At 38.5% G+C, this 19,988-nt stretch overlaps 1 protein-coding gene across 13 annotated transcripts in view; it reads right to left on the bottom strand.

The window, feature by feature from the left end:
• The window catches only part of dnm1a (dynamin 1a), a 97,672-nt gene that overhangs the window by 34,872 nt on the left and 42,812 nt on the right, over positions 1–19,988 (bottom strand). For all 13 annotated transcript variants that reach the window (XR_009061041.1, XM_057818188.1, XM_057818199.1 and 10 more), the window contains one exon: positions 15,146–15,259. Coding sequence is in view for 12 of the 13 variants with exons in the window: in XM_057818188.1 (XP_057674171.1) it covers positions 15,146–15,259 (114 nt within the window). In the remaining variant the exon portion in view is untranslated. The remainder of the gene's footprint in view (positions 1–15,145; positions 15,260–19,988) is intronic.

Raw genomic sequence — 19,988 nt, 5'->3', positions numbered from 1 at the left:
TAGCCATTATAGCAATTACTTTTCATTGAAGTGGGTATTCAGTAATTTAGTACAATGTTTTTGAAAACATCAATGTCACAATCGGCAATTACCACACATGAGTTGGGATCAGGAGCCAATCAATGGTATTGGTGCATCATTATATGGAGCTCAATATTTTTATTTTATGTTATAAAACACAGACACACAAATGGTGTAATGACAATGACAAATTCATTCATTGGATTCGGGTCAACTAGGTGTCGACTTCCTGTTTAGTAGTTAATTGCTAATCACTTAATAACGTGTGCTGCGTTTACTTCTGCAGAAGGTCAGCGCAGCAACCTTGGGGCTACTTTTATTTGGGAAAGGGGGGGCTAGGGTCAGTCAAAAAGCGACACATATGGACAACGGATGTGGTCTTTACTTTTTGTCTTCCACATATACCATTTTTTGGCTCCCGTTTTGGATACTGTACTGATAACACAGTTTTTGAAAATTTTATTTATTTTTTTGTTCTTTTTATACTAAATTACTGCACTCCCTTGACTGTAAAGCAATTGCTATCATGGCTTGGCCAGAGACTGCTTCACTCATTGGCTGCCATTGTACGGCACTAGACATCCAATCTATTTGGAGTGTGAGGGATGGCAGCAAATGGACAAATTTTCATTTGAACAGGAGGGCAGCAAATGAACAAATTTTCATTTGCTGCCACCCTCACACTTCAGATGTGTGCTTGTGTTTCTGCATAAATGACATCGGGATTAAGAACACAGAAAATGGTACTTAATAATATCTAATTAGTTATTTGAGAACTATTTGTACATTTGGGAGCAATTCTTGTAATCTTTTGGAGAGTCAATTGTAGAAAATAAAGCTGATGCTGAATTGTAATATATTTAGATCGCCATAAGATTGAGACACAAATTGTGTTTTTTTTTTTTTTCAATTTTCATTTGAACAGGAGGGCAGCAAATGAACAAATTTTTATTTGCTGCCACCCTCACACTTCAAATGGAATGGACACCTACTTGTGATAAACTAATTGATGGGAGGGTGCATCTTGGCCTGTTTTTTTTTTTTTTTTTCCTCACACGCCCGAACCTGTAGCGAATGATCTTCCCGAGGTATTTTTCATAGCAAGTCAGTTAACATCATGCGCCCTTTGCACTCCACAACTCAGAACGAGTGTTAACAGGAACTAAAGTAAATTTAGTCTCCCCATAATGGACATAATTAAGAGTAGAATAGAATTCCGTGGTTTCCTCTCCTTTTTTGTTGGCTCTGTTTGCATTCAAGTCTGCCAGTCTTTGTTTCGATGAAGCTTTTGTACCACCAAAAATGCTCTGGATTGGTTTCACAACTTACACAAGGAAAAATATTGAATAGTTATGTGACTCATCAGCCTGACAAAACCACACTCTCCACCCTAACTTTAACCACTTATAGGCAACTCATTTAAATGAATACTACGAATTCAAAAAACATCTACTTTCAAGTGTTATTTGGGGCTGTAACCAGAGTTTATTTCTCATGGAAATGCTCCAAAATCAACAGAAAGTGAGCAAAAATAAGAAAGTAACCCAAGAATGAACTAGAAGCAAGGACGTGACCAAGAAAAGCCCCAAAATCTACAGGAAGGTACAAAACAAACATGGTGTCACCCAGAAATGACCCAAAATCAATAGACAGTGACCCGGAAATTAAATGTAACAATGTCATAATGAGAATTTTTAAGTCTTTCAACTACCAAAAATAGTCACTTAGGCGATAAATGGTTAATAGATGATCAGACACAATTGCTATGCCTTTGACATCCAGTCAAACTAAATACAGATTAATATACGGTGATCCATCGCTACTTCGTGCTTCAAACTTTGCGCCAATCAATCCATTTCTGATTTTTTTTCAATTAAAAAAATAAAAGCAAAAAAAAAAAACATGAGCTGTCCCAAGCCAACCACGTAGTCTCACTCTTCCTCCCTCTCCCTGCTCTTTGTTGGTCAGGCATTGAGTGCACTGGAGTTGCTTATTAAGGTAAATGATGATTGACAGACGTTTAAAGTTCGCTCCTCTGGCAAGATCAAAGTGCCACATGCGTCAGTAATCATTTAATTTGTGTGCTGTGTTTGTGCTGTGACAACTCATTGTGTGTAAGTGAACGGATTTGAGTAGACACACGCGGATTTGAGTAGACTCACTCAATAAAGCATTTAACAAAGTCAAGCATTTTTCTGCTTTATTCTTGTTTCAAAATAATTGGGACAGTAAAATGTTTAAAATTTATCATACTTATTACATTTGAAATGCTTAAAAACCATTTATTGATTTTATTCACGTATCGATTTTAAATTATACTTCGAAAAAACAAATTTTAAAATATCTCTTATATTGATACAGTGGTATGAAAAAGTGTCTGAACCTTTTGGAATTTCTCAAATTTCTGCGTAAAATCACCATCAAATGTGATCCGATCTTTGTCAAAATCACACAAATGAAAAAACAGTGTCCGCTTTGACTAAAACCACCCAAACATTTATAGGTTTTCATATTTTAATAATGAGGATAGTATGCAAACAATGACAGAAATAAGTAAGTGAACCATAACATTTAATATATTGTGCCTCCCCCCTTGGCAGCAATAACTTCAACCAGACGCTTCCTGTGGCTGCAGATCAGTCTGGCACATCGATCAGGACTAATCTTGGCCCATTCTTCTCAACAAAAGTGCTCTAGTTCAGTCAGATTCCTGGGATGTCTGGCATGAATCGCTGTCTTTAGATCATTCCACAGCATCTCAAAGGGGTTCAAGTCTGGACTTTTTGACTTGGCCACTTTAGAATGTGTATTTTATTCTTGTGAAACCATTCTGAAGTTGATTTACTTATGTGTTTTGGATCATTGTCTTGTTGCAGCATCCATTCTCTTTTTTTGCTTCAACTGTCTGACAGACGGCCTCAGGTTTTCCTGCAAAACATCCTGATAAACCTTTTAATTCATTCTCCCATTGATGATTGCAAGTTGTCCAGGCCCTGAAACAGCAAAACAGCCACAAAGTATGATGCTCCCTGAGTTGAGGTGTTGATGTTGGTGAGCTGTTCCATTTTTCCTCCACCCATGACGTTGTGTGTTAAACGCAAACAATTCAACTTTGGTTTCATCAGTCCACAAAATATTTTGCCAAAATGTCTGTGGAATGTCCAAGTGCCTTTCTGCGAACATTAAGCAAGAAACAATTTTTTTTAGACAGCAAGTGGCTTCCTCTGTGGAGTCCTGCCATGAACACCATTCTTGGCCATAGTTTTATAAATAGTTGATGCGTGCACAGAGATATTGGACTGTGCCAATGATTTCTGTAAGTCTTTAGCCGACAGTCTTGGGTGCTATTTACCTCTGAGTATTCTGCGTTGAACTCTTGGCATCATCTTTGGTGGACGGCCACTCCTTGGAAGAGAAGCAACACTGCCAAACTCTCTCCATTTCGAAACAACTTCTCCGACTGTCGATTGATGAACATCCAGACTTTTAGAGATGGTTTTGTATCCTTTCCCAGCTTTATTTTAAAAAAAAAAAAAAAGCAACAATCCTTGATCGCAGGTCTTCAGACAGCTCTTTTGACCGAGCCATGATGCACATCAGACAATGCTTCGCATCAAGACAATTCTTACCAGGTGTGTGTTTTATACTGGGAAGGGCAGCTTTATACCACTCATCAGTGATTGGGCACACACCTGACTTAAAATGTATGGTAAAAATTGGTTTAAATTGCTCTTTAAGGCTTTAAGGAGGGTTCACATACTTATTTTTCCCCCTTTTGTCATTGTTTGCAAGCTATCCTCATCAAAATATGAAAACCTATAAATGTTTGGGTGGTTTTAGTTAAAGCAGACACTGTTTTTATATCTGTGTGATTTTGACAACGATAAGATCACATTTGATGGTGATTTTATCCAGAAATGTGGGAAATTCCAAAAAGTTCAGATACTTTTTCATACCACTGTAAGTATAAGCCTCGTAAGTCTGCCTAGCAACAAGTGGCTGTATAGCCAAGTTGGAACCAAGAAAAAAAACTCAGAACAATTCTATTAATCTAATGATGTGCCTTCTACTGTTGCTAACTTCCAACTTTACATGCAACTGTATATAAAAATAAAACGTAAAACTGAACTTCAAGAGTTCTACACGCTAAGAAAGCACCCACTAATTACTACTTGTGGACGCAATGACACATCGGAGTAACATTCTATCTGGTTTGTCGAAGCACCAGTTTTATTTTGGTCCACGCTGTGAGCTTGAATTCACTTCAACCTCAATTTTTCCCCCCGTACATTCTGTCCAGCCATTTGTCGGCCTTTTCTTTTCCTTTCTCTCATTCCACATCCCTCCTTCTCTGGCTTGACTGCTGACTCGCCTCTCCCGGGAGCGTGCCTGCTTTGATTTGAAGCTCAGGTCCAAGCTCAAAAACCCAAGTTAAAACAAACACACGAACTTGGCCGCCATTTTTGAACACTCGCACGTGCACACTCGGCATCAATGACGCTCACACCTGGAAACATTACCAATGGGTTTATCACTAGTAAACGTCCAATCCATTTGAAGTGGGAGGGTGGCAGCGAATGAACGTCCGTTCATTCGCTGCCACCCTCCCACTTCGAATGGATTGAACGTCTATCGCTGTCAGTGGCAGCCATTGAGTTAACATTGAACAATTTAGATGGGCACACAATATTAAACTGGATAGAAATGAAAAGACGTTTTCATGGATCTACTTATGATAGGCATTCCTACAAAAGTCATTTTATTTAATGAAATCCATTATTCTTGCAAGCAAAGGCATGTCTGGACCGAACTGTACGCGATCATTATCCAATTGAAAACAACAAATCAAAGACTTGAGCACAGGATTGTATGCGCACATTCATTTTTTCTGGTTCTGATTTAGCCCCTATATGTTACCCCCTCCCCCAACCTCTCCTTGCACCCCCTTCTCGGTGCACATGTGTGTAGCGAGGGTCTGCATAAAGGCTTCTTTATTCAGCCCTGACAGCGAGAGGAAATCAGCTTTAGAAGCAAAAACAGAGGGAACGAGAGCACGATGGAGACCACAGGGCCGCACATCTGGAGTTGTTACAAGGCCTCCTCCTCCTCCCGCTCGCCAACAAAACGCAGACATTCCTGCCCGGGCCTCTGCTCTCATCCACACCTCCTCCCTCCAGCACGCAAATTATCATCGATCACATGCAGATAGAGATGCCGGGAGATGATACAATTTTTTTTTTTTAAACTCGTGTTGGACCGATACCGATACTAGTATCGGAAGGGGGCCCGATACAGCATTAAAATGCAGGCATCAGAATCGGTTAGTCGTTAGAAATAACGTGCAGATTCTACGCAAAATGTATTCTTCGGAAATCTAGTTTCCAACAGTTGGTCGCCCTTCGGAAGATGGATGCTCGCTACAAACGTCGCTTTAAAAGAAGCAGCACTTGTCGCCCTTCTCAAGCTTGATTACCACCGATTACGAAAGTCACCCAAAAAAAACTGAAGAAAAAAAAAAAGAAGAAGAATAAGTTGTTGTTTTTTTTATAGCTGAAGAGTGTTTTTATTAAACATAGCAACATAAATTTGTTGAATGTGCTCACTTAGCGGTCATATTTTCAATGTATGGACCAATGCTTTAAAAGGTGGATAAATGTACATGTCAAACAGTAATACCAGCAACAATTTGACGTTTTATGAGCACGAAGCATGAGCATCTATAAAGTTAGCTAAAGTTATCTAAAAATTAGCTTTGTTAGAAGGAAGGAAAACTAGCAAAAGTAGGCTAATGAACTTGTGTCCACTGCTAGCATAATTGATTAGCACTTGAGCTATGCTAATGTACTAACATTAGGGTGACCAAATGTCCTCTTTTGCCCGGACATGTCCACATTTTACATCCTATCTGGGACGTCTAGCGGGGGTTTTATAAATTCATGGAAATGTCGGGTTTTTTGACTGACGATTCGCACAGAATACTACGGTACTGTCGGGCCATTGACATGTTCCAAAAGAGCCTGCCCAGTTGTTAAGACTTGTGTTAAAGATATCGTGCCAGCCGAACCGCTGGACCCACGCTGGAGCAGCTCCAACGGCCCAGGCCGGCAGGATGCCGGCAATCCGGCCAGAAGGCCAAACCCCGCGCGTTCACCTTAGTCTTAATCCATTTTGCTGACTCAATTTTGAAAGCTTTAAAGAAGGCTCACAGAGAACAGTTGACAATTTTTTCCGATCAACAGTGATCAAACAGAAAAGCGAAACAGGCACAGACACAGGCGAGGAAGCAAACTCGTTCCAAGGTCACCATATCAGAAGTCAACAAAAGGTTACCGAGAAAAAACGACAACGCCTAGTTAAACATTCAGTCTTTTGAAGGCTCTCGCGGAGCGGGCCGTGGGCAGGAAGAAGGGTGTGTTGGGATTATTGTCTGTTTGTGGATTGGACAGGAGGATTTGGGAGTTACTGTTATCCGGGCAACGATGGTTCTGGATTTTGCCACCTCAGCATCAAAGGGGCTGTTGGAGTCTTGTCAGTCGTGTTATCAGTTGGATATGTCAATACTTACAGTTTATAATCAATACTTACAGTATATAATCAAATGCTCATGTATGTAAAATACCTTTATTCTACTTTGGGTACAAATTTGCGATGTGTGCACAGACTGGCTTAATCATGGCGTCAACTGTCAATTCTCATTCACAAACAAACTCGCTTGAGTCGTGACGACAGGAGCTCACTGGCTATCAGTATGTACACTTGCTAAACATGCCTTTCGGCAACTGCTGACTTCTGTCGGAGTTTTGTACTCGTGTGATCTGTAAAATCCTGTTTGCTGTCGCGTCGTTACGCAGCCGATGATTGTAAACTTTTATAGCAATGTTTGATTTTTTCCTGGCTATCAATGCTAGCTGTCAGTGAGGTAAGCCGCGCTAGGTATTATGGGATATGTAGTTTTGAAGTGCTACGTTTCGACACATGCTGGTTGAATTGTTTGTCAGTTTATTTCGGTTATTGTTTGCGTGCAATCTAAAACATTGAATGGGAATAATAATTAAGAGGGAATAACAATTTGTCAACGACAATTTTAGTGATAGTCTTGAGGCTATGGTTTAATTCATATTATTTTACTGAAATACCAAATGAGCTTTTTTAAAGCTGGATTTTCTACAGAAGAGAACATTGTTTTAGATTATTTATTTGTACAGTAAGAAGTGAAAAGACAGCTATTATTTTATTCAAGAATTCAAGGGCCAATGCAGAAGAGGCATTTGTTTCACTATTTAAGCCAGTGTTTTTTTGTGTTACTATTTTAAGAATAACAAAGCCTGTTTGGTAACCTCTGTGAATTTGAATTTGTGTCTTTGGTTATATAGCTATTATTTATAAAACTGAATTTTTCTATCCAGACAAAGGAGGCAAACTTTAAATATATTTAAGTGATAAGGCATCTTTGAGTGAACTTCAAGTAAAATTTACGTATCTTGAGGACGGGCCAAGTATCCTTTTTTTTGGGAAATCAAAATATGGTCACCCTAAATGACATGGCATAATGATATTGACTGTGGACTTAATACGTGTATCAGACTTGACACAAATTTGCAAAAACATGAAAAAATAATAAGCATTTTGGCCTTTGACAGCATTTTAAATCTTAAGTTTCAGAGGAGTTCATTCATTTATCGTCACCCATACGAAGAAGTTTGTTAAGCAGTCTCTGCAGCAATTATCTTACATTCAAGTGAGTATTCAATAATTTAGTATTAAAACGAGAAAAAAGATTTCGTATATGTTTTCAAAAAAATTTATCGGTACAGTATCATACCGCACAGCCGGGTGCAATGGCGTAGGTTTGGTCTCAACATTGGTAGGGACGATATAACAGCATAACCTGCATGTATACTTTTTGCTCGAGATGGGACATTAATAAGAAAAAACAGATTGGGTGAACGAGGGTCAGGGCTACATTTGTGAAGAATATGAAACTAATTAATTGATATGCTAAATCAGGGCTGCTCATTACTTCGATCACGATCGACCAGTCGGTCGCAAAGCTAGTGTGGGTAGCTCGCGGCATCCCAAAATATATATTTTTTTATGTACATAGTTGATTATGATTATGTCGTCTGTTGTGTGAGCAACATACAGTATCTCTGTAAGCAGCTTCTTGCTCACCTTTTTCTAGTTCTATAGTTTCCAGCTGACTTCACTACTTTCTCACAGTTTAATTAACGTTAACAGTAGAAAACCCAAACAGAAGGACACTTCTCTCTAAGCAGCTTCCTACTCGAGTTTTGCAGGTTAGCAAGTTCACACAGCTTAATGTTATGCTAACTCTGATGCATGTCAGACTTTCAGTAGCAAAATTAGTGGTGTGTTTCATACCTGCACAACATCTTTTTAAATTACTTACAGTGGCTGCTGCTGGCCGAAAAAAAACTTCTAATACCCCTCCTCTTCGAAGGGGGTGGAGGAAGCGGCATGTTGTCCAAATGTACTGTATTTCTATCAGGGGTGGGTCAAGTCATCAGCCAATCAAACGTGCATTTGAGGGGGGGAAAATTGGACTGGCACATTCAGCAAAAGAAAAGGGGTAAATGTAAGTTTGAACATAATGAAAATAAAGCACTTAATAATAGTAGGGTCAATTCTAGCAATACAACATACGATAAGACAATCTAAATGACCTATATAAAGGAACTTATAAGTTGCTTAAAAGTTAGTGAGGACAATTCGAGCATCCTGAAAATTTGGTAGTTTTATGTCCCTACGGTCCTTATGCAAACCTATGCCCTTGGCCGGGTGGCGGAATTGGTATCGGTGCAACACTCCAAAAAACTTTCCAAAAGAATGAATGGCTCTCGCTTCCTGTTCACCTTTGAACTTCCACTTTCTCCCTGGAAGCCTGCGAGGGCCGGGAGGGAGGTTGCGATGGACCAAAAGCAGGGGGAGGAGGGCCATTAAGACAAATCAGAGGGAGGGTGCGGAGGAAGTAGAAAGCGACAGAATGGGGGGAAAAGAAGGGGAGCTCCTCCTCTTTCTCTCTCCCTATCTTCTCTCCCTGTCTCGCTCGCCCATTTTCCTCCTTCTGTCTCCTGGAGGGGAAACTTGTTGGTGGTTAGTCCTTTGCCACGTCAAGCCTCCAGCAAGGTGGACGCAATGGACTGCATTTTCTTCATTTCATCCTTTCATTTCATGTTTGTGCTTTTAATTCTAACTCACTGATAGCAATAGGCGTTCAATTCATTTGAACCTGGAGGGTTGGCAGCGAATGAACGTTCAAATGGATTGAACGTCTACTAGCATTAAACTCACTGGATTGGACTTCCATCATCATCAACGGCACTGAAAGAGTTAAGAATCCAGCCAAAGGTAATAACATTCACGAAAATTTAACTGTTGATAGTTTTTTTCCCCGCCAACCTGACAGAAATAGACAAAGTTTCAACGCGTTTCCTCTCCACAGATGCTGCGATCACCTCAGACTCACCTCACGGGTGAGTAACAGAACGAGCGCCAATTTCTTTTCCAGGAAAGAGCATCCCCTTCCAAAATAATCAGTTTTAAAAAAAAATCTGAGGTCCTTCAAGCCCGGCCCGCCCGCCCAGTGTTCAGACTACCTGTTCAGGAAGTAGTGGTTGTACAGTAGTCTGCACATTGGTTAGGCTGGCCCGGGGAAGCACGGGAGCGGAATCGTCTCTTCAAAACCAGACCTGAGCCTGACTTAGGAAACGGAAGAAGCATTCTGAGGTGTTCGGAACGTATCAGCAAATGCTTAAACCCTTTTATGCCTGAATTTACATTGAACAAGTATAACTCAAACAGCATGGGAATACATAGGTTCATACAATAATGCAAAAATACTAAAAAACTAAAAATGGGAAAACATTAAGTCAAACAATCAGTCAAAAAGTTAAAAATAATTTGAATAATTAAATAACTGAAATAAATAAAAATAAATTGAAGCTAATATAGAACATTTATTTAAAAAAGATAAAATAAAATTTTTCATTTGAATGTTTTTTTTAGGTTTCAAATAAAGCTTTTTTTTTTCATTTTCAACATATTTTAATCTTATATATATTTACTTTTAATCCTTTTTTTTTTTTTTATCTTTGTATAATATTTTTATTTTAAGATTTTCACATTTTTACCTGAATTTTTCAATAGAATTTTCCATTTAGTTTTTTTTTTTTTTTTTTAATTAATTATATATTTTTCTTACTTCTGTTCTTCTGACATTTTATGTATGTTTCTTAATATCCTAAATGAAACAATTAAAAATAATTATTCTTAAAAAAAATGAATAAATAAATAAATAGAAAAAAAATATAGAAAATTCATACAAAATAAAATGAAAAAGAGAGAAATACAAAGAAATAAAATTTGGGGAAATTATAAAAAATAAGACATTTTTATTTTTGCAATTTTATATTTGTTAATATTTTTAATTTTTAAAATATTTTTAAATATAACTTTTTTATTCTTAATTTTTTACTTGTATTTTTATTTTTCAACTTTTTTTATTTCAGTTTTTTTTTTCATGTTTAACTGTGTTTGTCAAAATAATTCTCTATACTTAGTTCATTTTTAAAAAATTTTCTTCATTTACTATTTTTATTTACTTGCATATTTGTAAATTAACGCACCAAGGGATTATTAAACAAACCCAGAGATAACGCTGTTGATGTCACTTACTAACAATTTTACACTGTAGAGATGTTTGTAAATTCAGTATAATAAAGAGCATGATTATATTGTAAAAATTGTCCCAGAAAACGCATTGAAATAAAGAAGCTTCTCATTCAAAACTGTTATGATTTGATTTTTTTAAACAGCTTGAGAGAGTACTACATCTTAAGCACTGTGTGTATTTACTTTGATGTCATATTTAGATTTAAAATAAACTTTTTCTTTTTTACATTTTTATTTTAAAATTTATTTGTAAAATGAAGTTTGTTAAACTTTTACTTGACTTGTGAAATGTACCTAAATATACAAAACATACAATGTTGTTGTACAATCATGACATTTAAACCATTTTAAAATATTAGTGCCTGCCAAAATTGTTACATAAACTTCGGAGGGGGATTAAGAGATATCAATCATTTTGACATTTATTTTCCTTACATAATGTTACTCAAATAATTTAAGATGTTAAATCTGTCTATGCAAGTTTTGTGATTTAATATATATATATATATATATATATATATATATATATATATATATATATATATATATATATATATATATATATATATATATATATATATATATATACTGTATATATATACTGTATATATATATATATACTGTATATACAAATTTTGTCACAAATTCTACTTGTGTGACCATTAAATACGTTGAAACTATAATTCAATTGAAATGGATTGGACATCTACCACCGTCAGTGGTGACCAGTAAGTTAAAAGTCCCAACTTAGTTCCAGAAGGATGAAAAAACAACAACAGAACATTTAAATTTAGCTGAGGAGAGAGTCTAGTAAAGGCTCACCCATGCAGAAAACGAATAGACAAACCCAAAGCGACCAATTATGTCTCCACCTCAAATGACCACATTATACACATTAGAGCACACAAAAATGTTTGGAGTGCCCACTCTATCATTGTCTCGTCTACTATTTCATTTTTACTACTCTTTGACTAGAAATCCCCACCTAAAAGAGATAAAATAGTAGCAGTTTGCATGTGATGTCATGTAACTTGACAACACCCTTGCCCCTGTGTGTGTGTGGGGGGGGGGGGGGGGGTGTCCTTCACACGACGACTTTGAGTTCCCTCTCACAAACAATGCAAACACAGCATCCCGCCTAGCAGCGGCAACATAAACCGCAAACCAGCAGGCCTGTTTCCATTTAAAGCTCACACACACACGCAAATCCTTCACATATACACACACACACACACACACACACCCTCCCCCCCACACACACAAAGAATTTAACCCATTCACTGCCAGCCAAGGTTACTGAGTATGTGCTGTGGTAGTTAGTAAAAGCAGCGAATTCATATTGAAAACATCAACAACAGCAATAGATGTCCAATCTGTTCAAATGCTTCCAGACCCTCCCAGTTAAAATAGATTGGACGTCCATTGCCGTTAATGGCAGCCAAAGAGTTAACTTACATATAAGCTAAGAAGAAAACATCCTTCTGCATTTGACAAATGAATATCACTCGTGCTGGAAGTCTATAAAATCAATCATGTGGTTTTTTTATGCACATTTCGCTTTTAGTTCCAGTTAGTTATTCTTTATTCTTCTGATTCAAAGAATTGGCATGTCCTGTGGTAATATGGACCAGGAGGTTTTGAATCACACCACGCACACACACAGTAACAACAACATCCAAGCCAAGGATGTTTTGGTTAGTGTGCACTGCCATGCCAAGGGTTTTCCCCATGACAAGAGGCCAACCAATAAAAGCTTTTGTTTTATGTGTGTGTATGTGTATCTCTAAAAAAAACAAGTATTTTAACTCTCCACCCTACATGTCTCATGATTGTATAAGCTTAGGGATGGCAACTCTAGGCCGAAATTGCATTTTTTTAGTTATTCCAAATTTTGCACGACCTGAAAATACATTAGAGTGGTATGGGTTGAATTAACGTGAACTCTTAAGAGCAGTTTCACCCATGCAGGAGGACCATTTCTTTTACATTATTTTTTTCCATCAGCCCTTATTTTTTTCCACCTCAGACTCCAAAAGTTCATTCCAGCTCCTCTCAGTGGCTTTTTTTTTTTTTTTAGTCAAGTACAGTGGTTTTTGTCTGAGCCAACATATTTTGTTACAAGGCAGACTGGTCAAAGAAAGGTCCCATGATGCTTTGTGGAACTCTTAGAAACTAGCTAAACAGTCTGACTGTCTCCAGGAAGTAGCCACAGCCGTTCTGCTCATACGTGTGTTTGTGTGACTGTGCGTGTGTCAGGACCCCCCAACGTGTCAGACATCGAAAGCTGGCACCCACATGTGCATACCAGAGCCTTTCCAACTCCGGCTCCCCTGCTTCCAATAAACATACTTCATTTCAAAGAGTCGCGCGGCGCAAGCAGACTGATCGGGCAGGACGTGAGGGTGGGAGGTTCTGCCTTTTGTTAGCCGTTTAACATATGTGTAACCAGGACCATGTGATAGGTAAGAAGAGGGAGAGGCGAAAAGTTGATGCGAACACGTAACTTTTTACCGCTCTTGTGTATTTATTTGAATGTGGAGGGTGCAGGGAGACCTAGCGGTGGTGTCATATAGCATAAGCTTCAAGGCCGAAGGAAGCAGTAGATCAGGATCAGATCGTCAAAGTCTGATGACTCACTAGAAAACAGGTAATGCTGATTCAAAAAGCTAGTGCAAAACCAAATGATTTGTTGTTTTGCAATTCAAAGATGAATGAACATTAATTCGCTGCCATCCCGCCCAGGTTCAAAATGATTGGACGTTTACTAGTGATAATCTAATTTAAATTCACATTTTAAAAAAAGCAACAAAAAAGGTGATTAAATGTTAGGCTAATGAGGTCAAAGGTCACAGAGGTTTGTTTATCTGTATGTGTTCAACGTGACTCAACAAAAATTATGGTACAGTATTTTAATCAAACTTGCTGGATGTGTTTGTAATATGAAAAGGAAGAGGTGGTTAAATCTGGGGTAGTAAGGTCAAAGGTCAGGGATCACAGATGTTTGTTTGCATGTATGTATCTTTGTGTTCAAGATTATTCAGGAACGAATAAAGGGATTGTTGTAAAACCTCCAGGATATGTTGTTATACGAAACTGAAGGAAACGATTAAGGGGCAAGTTCGGAATTTTTCACATTAGGCTTAATCTTCGAGATTGCGAGGGTTTAATTAGTTGGTGGAGTTGATTTCCACAAATTCCGTGTAGTTTGATAGTTTCAGGTCTCCGGAGTGGCTAAGCTAGCACGGGCCAAATGGGCCGACTTAGCATGCCAATAATAAACAACATATGCACACATGAAAATCATCGATGACCCATGCAATCAATATTGTTGGCTATGTTTTTAAGATAAAGTTACTAAAACTTACCTTTGCATGTCAATTATTGCAGTATGAACAGCATTTTTAATCCACAAGCTCTGCAAAAGGAGCAGGGCAGAGTGATATCACATCGTTTTTGTCACCGCTGATTTTTATGTCGTAGCCAGCAGCTAGTTTATATTGTTCCTAGTTCTTCATAGGGAATTTGTGGAAATTTTCCTTTGCCCATTTCTTCTGTCTGTTTCTACAGCCTCCAAATGCACATTTCGCCAAGTTGCGAGCCATAAGTTAGCTCAACAGACTGATGCTGCATTCGAGGAAGGTGGGAAGTCAGAGTTTCCAAACTCCGATCTGAAAAAGTATGATTGGAACACCTCCACTATTTTATTGCTTACGAGAAGGCAGGTTTGCTGGAGGTCAAAATGTCTTTTGATGGCCAAAATAAAAAACAACTTGTCGCGATCAGCCATCTTTACTGTTTATATTCGTTTGGAACGCTTTGAGGTCACAACTTGTACCCTCTGAGCGGGATAAGTCCCACCTTCCTCAAATGCAGCATGAGCACGAGTGGCAGAAGCACTCCTCTCTATTGTGGTCGTATTACGCATCTAAAAAAATTGTCCTGCAGAATGAAATGAATTACGGCAGTTTTTTGTGACATTGTTTTGGAACAATAATCTGCTTTTTTAAATTTATTTGACTATGTTGGATCTGTTCGTAGATCTGTATTGTATTTTATTGGCGTGCTAAATTGATCCCATTGACTCGCGCTAGCTTAGCCACTCCGGAGCCCTGAAACCAACAAATAACTTACAAATTACACGGAATTTGTTGAAATCAACTTCACCAAGTAATTTAACCTTAAACCTAATTAAAGCTTACTGTCAAAAATTCTGAATTTACGCTTTAAATTTGAGGGAATGAGGTCAAAGGTCAGAGATCAGAAAAGGAATTTCACTCAAATTTGCAGAGTAGGTAACATGTACTGACGAGAAAGGGTCAAAGACATGAAAATATGGCCATGCTGAATTTTTCTGCTAAGGTGGGGGCCTGCTCCCTCTTCTTTTTTAACCTTTTTAAAATGTCCTTTTGTGTGAAAGAATGAAACATCTCACCTCATCATCCTTGTACCAGGACAGCGACTCCGCGGTGAGGACAAACCAGTACTCCTTGGCTCCACCCTTCATGATGCCAATGTTGTTGATGGTCAGCCAGCCCTTTCGGATCACCTGGGCAAGGCACAGACAGGACACGGAACAGGATTATTAGGCTAATCTGGTGACATGACCTTTCCACTCACCAGCTGCAACATTACAGTAAGAGCTGCATCCAAAATTCTGCCTTTATCAAGATAGTGACACCCAGAAATGAAATCTCTGTATCATAAATCTGAGAATGATTATCTTTGTAAATGCAGCACTTTTAATGCAACTCTTCTGTACCTAAAAAACTGTCTCACATGTGTATACAGTGGTATGAAAAAGTATCTGAACCTTTTGGAATTTCTTACATTCCTGCATAAAATCACCATCAAATGTGATCTGATCTTTGTCAAAATCACACAGATAAAAAAAATATAAAAAAAACTGTGTCTGCTTTAACTAACAGCACCCAAACATTTCTAGGTTTTCAGATTTTATTGAGGATAGTATGCAAAAAATGACAGAAGGGTGGAAAATAAGTAAGTGAACTATCACATTTATTATTTTGTGGCCACCCCATTTGCAGTAATAACTTCAACCAGATGCTTCCCGTAGCTGCAAATCAGTCTGGCACATCGATCAGGACTAATCTTGGCTCTTCTCTACAAAACTGCAGTAGTTCAGTCAGATTCCTGGGATATCTAGAATGAATTGCTGTCTTTAGGTCATGCAATAGCAGCTCAATGGGGTTCAAGTCTGGACTTTAACTTGGCCACTCCAGAACGTGTATTTTGTTCTTTTGAAACCATTCTGAATTTCATTTTCTTCTGTGTTTTGGATCATTGTCTTGTTGCAGCATCCATCCCTTTTTTAGTTTCAACTGTCTGATAGACGGCGTCAGGTTTTCCTGCAAAACACCCTGATAATTTTTTTAATTCATTTTTCCATTAATGATTGAAAGTTGTCCAGGCCCTGAGGCAGAAAACGGCCCCACATCATGATGCTCCCTCCACCATGCTTCACGGTGGGGATGAGGTGTTGATGTTGGTGAGCTGTTCCATTTTTCCTCCACACATGACGTTGTGTGTTAAACGCAAACAATTCAACTTTGGTTTCATCAGTCCACAAAATATTTTGCCAAAATGTCTGCGGAATGTCCAAGTGCCTTTTTGCGAACATTAAGCGAGAGACCATTTTTTTTCGACAGCAAGTGGCTTCCTCTGTGGACTCCTCCCATGAACACCATTCTTGGCGATAGTTTTACAAATAGTTGATGCGTGCACAGAGATATTGCACTGTGCCAATGATTTCTATAAGTCATTAGCAGACATACTTGGGTGCTTTTTACCTCTGAGAACTCTTGGCGTCATCATTGGTGGATGGCCATTCCTCCACACATGAAGCTATGTGTTACTCCCAAACAATTCAACTTTGATTTTATCAGTCCACAAAATATTTTGCCCAAACTTCTGTGGAATGTTAAAGTGCCTTTTTGCGAAAATTAAATACGCAACAATGTTTTGTTTTGTTTTTTTAGACAGCGGTGGCTTCCTCCATGGAGTCCTCCCATGAACACCATTCTTGGCCATAGTTTTATATATAGTTGATGTGTGCACAGACATATTGGACTGTGCCAGTGATTTCTGTAACTCTTTCAAATTTCTTTTTATTGGTGTTAAAAAAAAATACAGAACACCCCTCCCAAACTAAACAAAATAATAATAATAATAAATAAATTAAAAAAAAAAAAAAAAAAAAAAAAATTGTTTCACTCTAAGTTATCCAACACAAACAACCATGAAGTCTATGTCTAATCGTAAATGTCCAGAGAGTCATAGAAAGTTCTTCCGTGCCATCACTTCGATACATAGTGGTTACGGAATAAAAATACAGTGCAATACATTCAAATGTCCCACCAAATAGGAGCAGCATGGAAAGCGACCGTACCGTTGCCCATCCCCCATGGCTAAATTAGCAATATAACAGTGCATATGTCATTCCTGCACTTGTGTAGTGGTGTTGTCAAAGAATGAAAGAAAAGGTCCCCATGTATTATAAAATTTCTTTTCAGAACCGCGAAGAATATATCTGATTTTCTCGAGCCTAAGATTCATCAGCACATCCCTTATCCAATGCGAAGTTGTGGGTGGGGCAGCCTCCTTCCACCTCAAAAGAACTAAACGTCGCGCCAAAAGGGTGGTAAAAGCAATAACCCTACACCCCCAAGTAGGCAGCCACAGACCCTCCGGTAAAACTCCAAATATTGATATTATAGGATCAGGAGTGATTCCGACCCCTAACACGAGGGAGAGGGCTTCAAAAATACCCTTCCAAAATATTTCTAAGCTGGGACATAACCAAAACATATGGATCAGTGTTGCATCCGCCAGCTTGCACCTATCACACAAAGGGCTGATTTCTGGAAAGATTCTGGACAATCTTACCTTAGAATAGTGTACCCGGTGTACTACCTTAAATTGAATCAGAACATGACGAGCGCACATAGATGAATTATGTACCCTACCCAAAACCTTAGACCACAGTCCCTCTCCGATTGGTGTTTGAAGATCCCGTGCCCACAGGTCTTTGATTCTGGATAAGGACGGAGCTACCTTATTAGAAATTAGATTAAAAATGCGCTTAATTCCCCCTTTCTCTGTCGGATCTAAAGACATAACATCATCTAAAACTGTTGTAGGAGGTTTATTTGGGAAAAGCGATATAATACTCTTAACGAAGCTTCTAAGTTGCAGATATCTAAAATGATGAGAGTTAGGAATATTAAATCTTTGGACTAGCTGTGCGAAAGAGGCAAAAATATCATCCACAAAAAGGTCATTTAAACGTGTAAGACCCAGGCTGGACCACAAATGAAAGGCTTTATCGACTGTTGAGGGGACCAAAAAATGATTCGATGCCACTGGGCTAAAAAGACAAGTACCAACTACACCATTTTTTTTCCTAAATTGAGATAGTATCCGAAGGGAGTGAGATAAAACTGGGTTATTTCCTGATACCCCAACTTTCAAGGGCAGTGGCGCACCACACAAGGCGGCTAATGAATTTGGGAGACATGCACAAGCTTCCATCTGCACCCAAGCGGGACCATTCTCCTTAAGATGGTAATATAACCAATATGCCATACAATTTAGATTTGCGGCCCAGTAATACAACTGAAAATTAGGAAGAGCCAAACCGCCGTCGCTTTTAGCCCCTTGCAGGAATTCTTTACGTAAACGTGGCTGTTTATTATTCCATATATAAGAAGAAATAATTGAATCCAATTTTTTAAAATATGAAACAGGAATGAAAATAGGCAAACATTGAAACAAGTATAAATATCTGGGCAATACCGTCATCTTGACAGCATTAACGCGTGCTGCTAGTGAGGTATGCAGCAGTGACCAATTAGCCAGGTCAGTCTTAGTCCTGACCAAAAGCCTGTCAAAATTATGCTCACGGAGTGCCTTATATTGCTTGGTTACCGATATTCCCAAGTAATTAAAGCTACTAGTATTCACTTTAAAAGGCAGGCTGACATCACCAATTTCAAATTTGTGAACATCTAAAGGCATCAATTCACTCTTATGGAGATTGAGCTTGTAACCTGAGAATCTGCCGAATCGTTGTAGCAGGTCAAGAGCAGGTGGAATCGAACTTTGTGAGTTAGATATGTAAAGGAGTAAGTCGTCAGCGTATAATGAAACTTTATGTTCTATGCCTCCTCTATTTATTCCTGTTATATATCGGTTAGATCTAATAGCAACTGCAAGAGGTTCAATGGCCAAAACAAAAAGCAGAGGGCTTAGAGGGCAACCTTGACGTGTCCCACGATATAAATTAAATGGCTCTGAAAGCTCATTATTAGTTAAAACCTTAGCCACAGGTCTGGAATATAATAATCTAATCCAAGATATAAATGTAGCCCCAAATCCAAACTGTTTTAACGTCTCGAACATATAGTTCCATTCCACCCTGTCAAAAGCCTTTTCGGCATCCATAGCTATAACACATTCAGAGGCAGACTGGCTAGGAGTGTAAATTATGTTAAATAACCGACGGATATTGAAAAAGGAACGTCTATGTTGAACAAAGCCCGTCTGATCATGGGTTATAATATTTGGTAAAACAGACTCCAAGCGATGCGCAAGTACTTTAGCTAGTATTTTGTAGTCTGTATTTAAAAGAGAAATAGGCCTGTAAGATCCAAGTTCCAATGGATCTTTATCTTTTTTCGCTAACAATGTAATGCAAGCTTGATTTAAAGTAGGTGGAAGGTAACCTGAGGAAAGGGACTCGCCATACACAGCCGTCAGAATGGGAGTCAACTGCCGAGCAAATTTTAAATAAAACCCACTGGGGAAACCATCTAAACCAGGCGCTTTCCCAATTTGGAGCCCGGCTATGGCATTCCCAACTTCTTGCTGAGTCACCGGCTTATCCAATTCTGAGACTATTTCGGGAGATATCTGTCGAGATTCCAAATCCTTAAAAAAACTTAGCATGGCCTCTGTGTCCCTGGGAGCCTCTGAAGTATATAATTCACTATAATAATCCTTAAAAGCTGTATTAATTCCCGGCTGATCCGTAATAATTTTACCATCCAACGTGATGCCGGTGATAGTGAATTTTGATTTAACACCCTTTAGTTGCCTAGCCAAAATTGAGCCCACTTTGTCCCCATGTTCATAAAAATTACTTCTACTCCTATTCAGCAGATTCTCCACAAAGTATGACGAAACACAGTCATATTCTGATTTGAGACGAAGTCGCTCTTTATACAGAGCAGGAGATGGAGATTGTGCATAAGTATTAT

Source organism: Corythoichthys intestinalis, chromosome 17 (genome assembly GCF_030265065.1).
Source record: "Corythoichthys intestinalis isolate RoL2023-P3 chromosome 17, ASM3026506v1, whole genome shotgun sequence".
NCBI classification, from domain to species: domain Eukaryota; kingdom Metazoa; phylum Chordata; class Actinopteri; order Syngnathiformes; family Syngnathidae; genus Corythoichthys; species Corythoichthys intestinalis.
The sequence above is the reverse complement of the archived record's forward strand: the minus strand, read 5'-3'. Positions and strand labels throughout refer to the sequence as shown.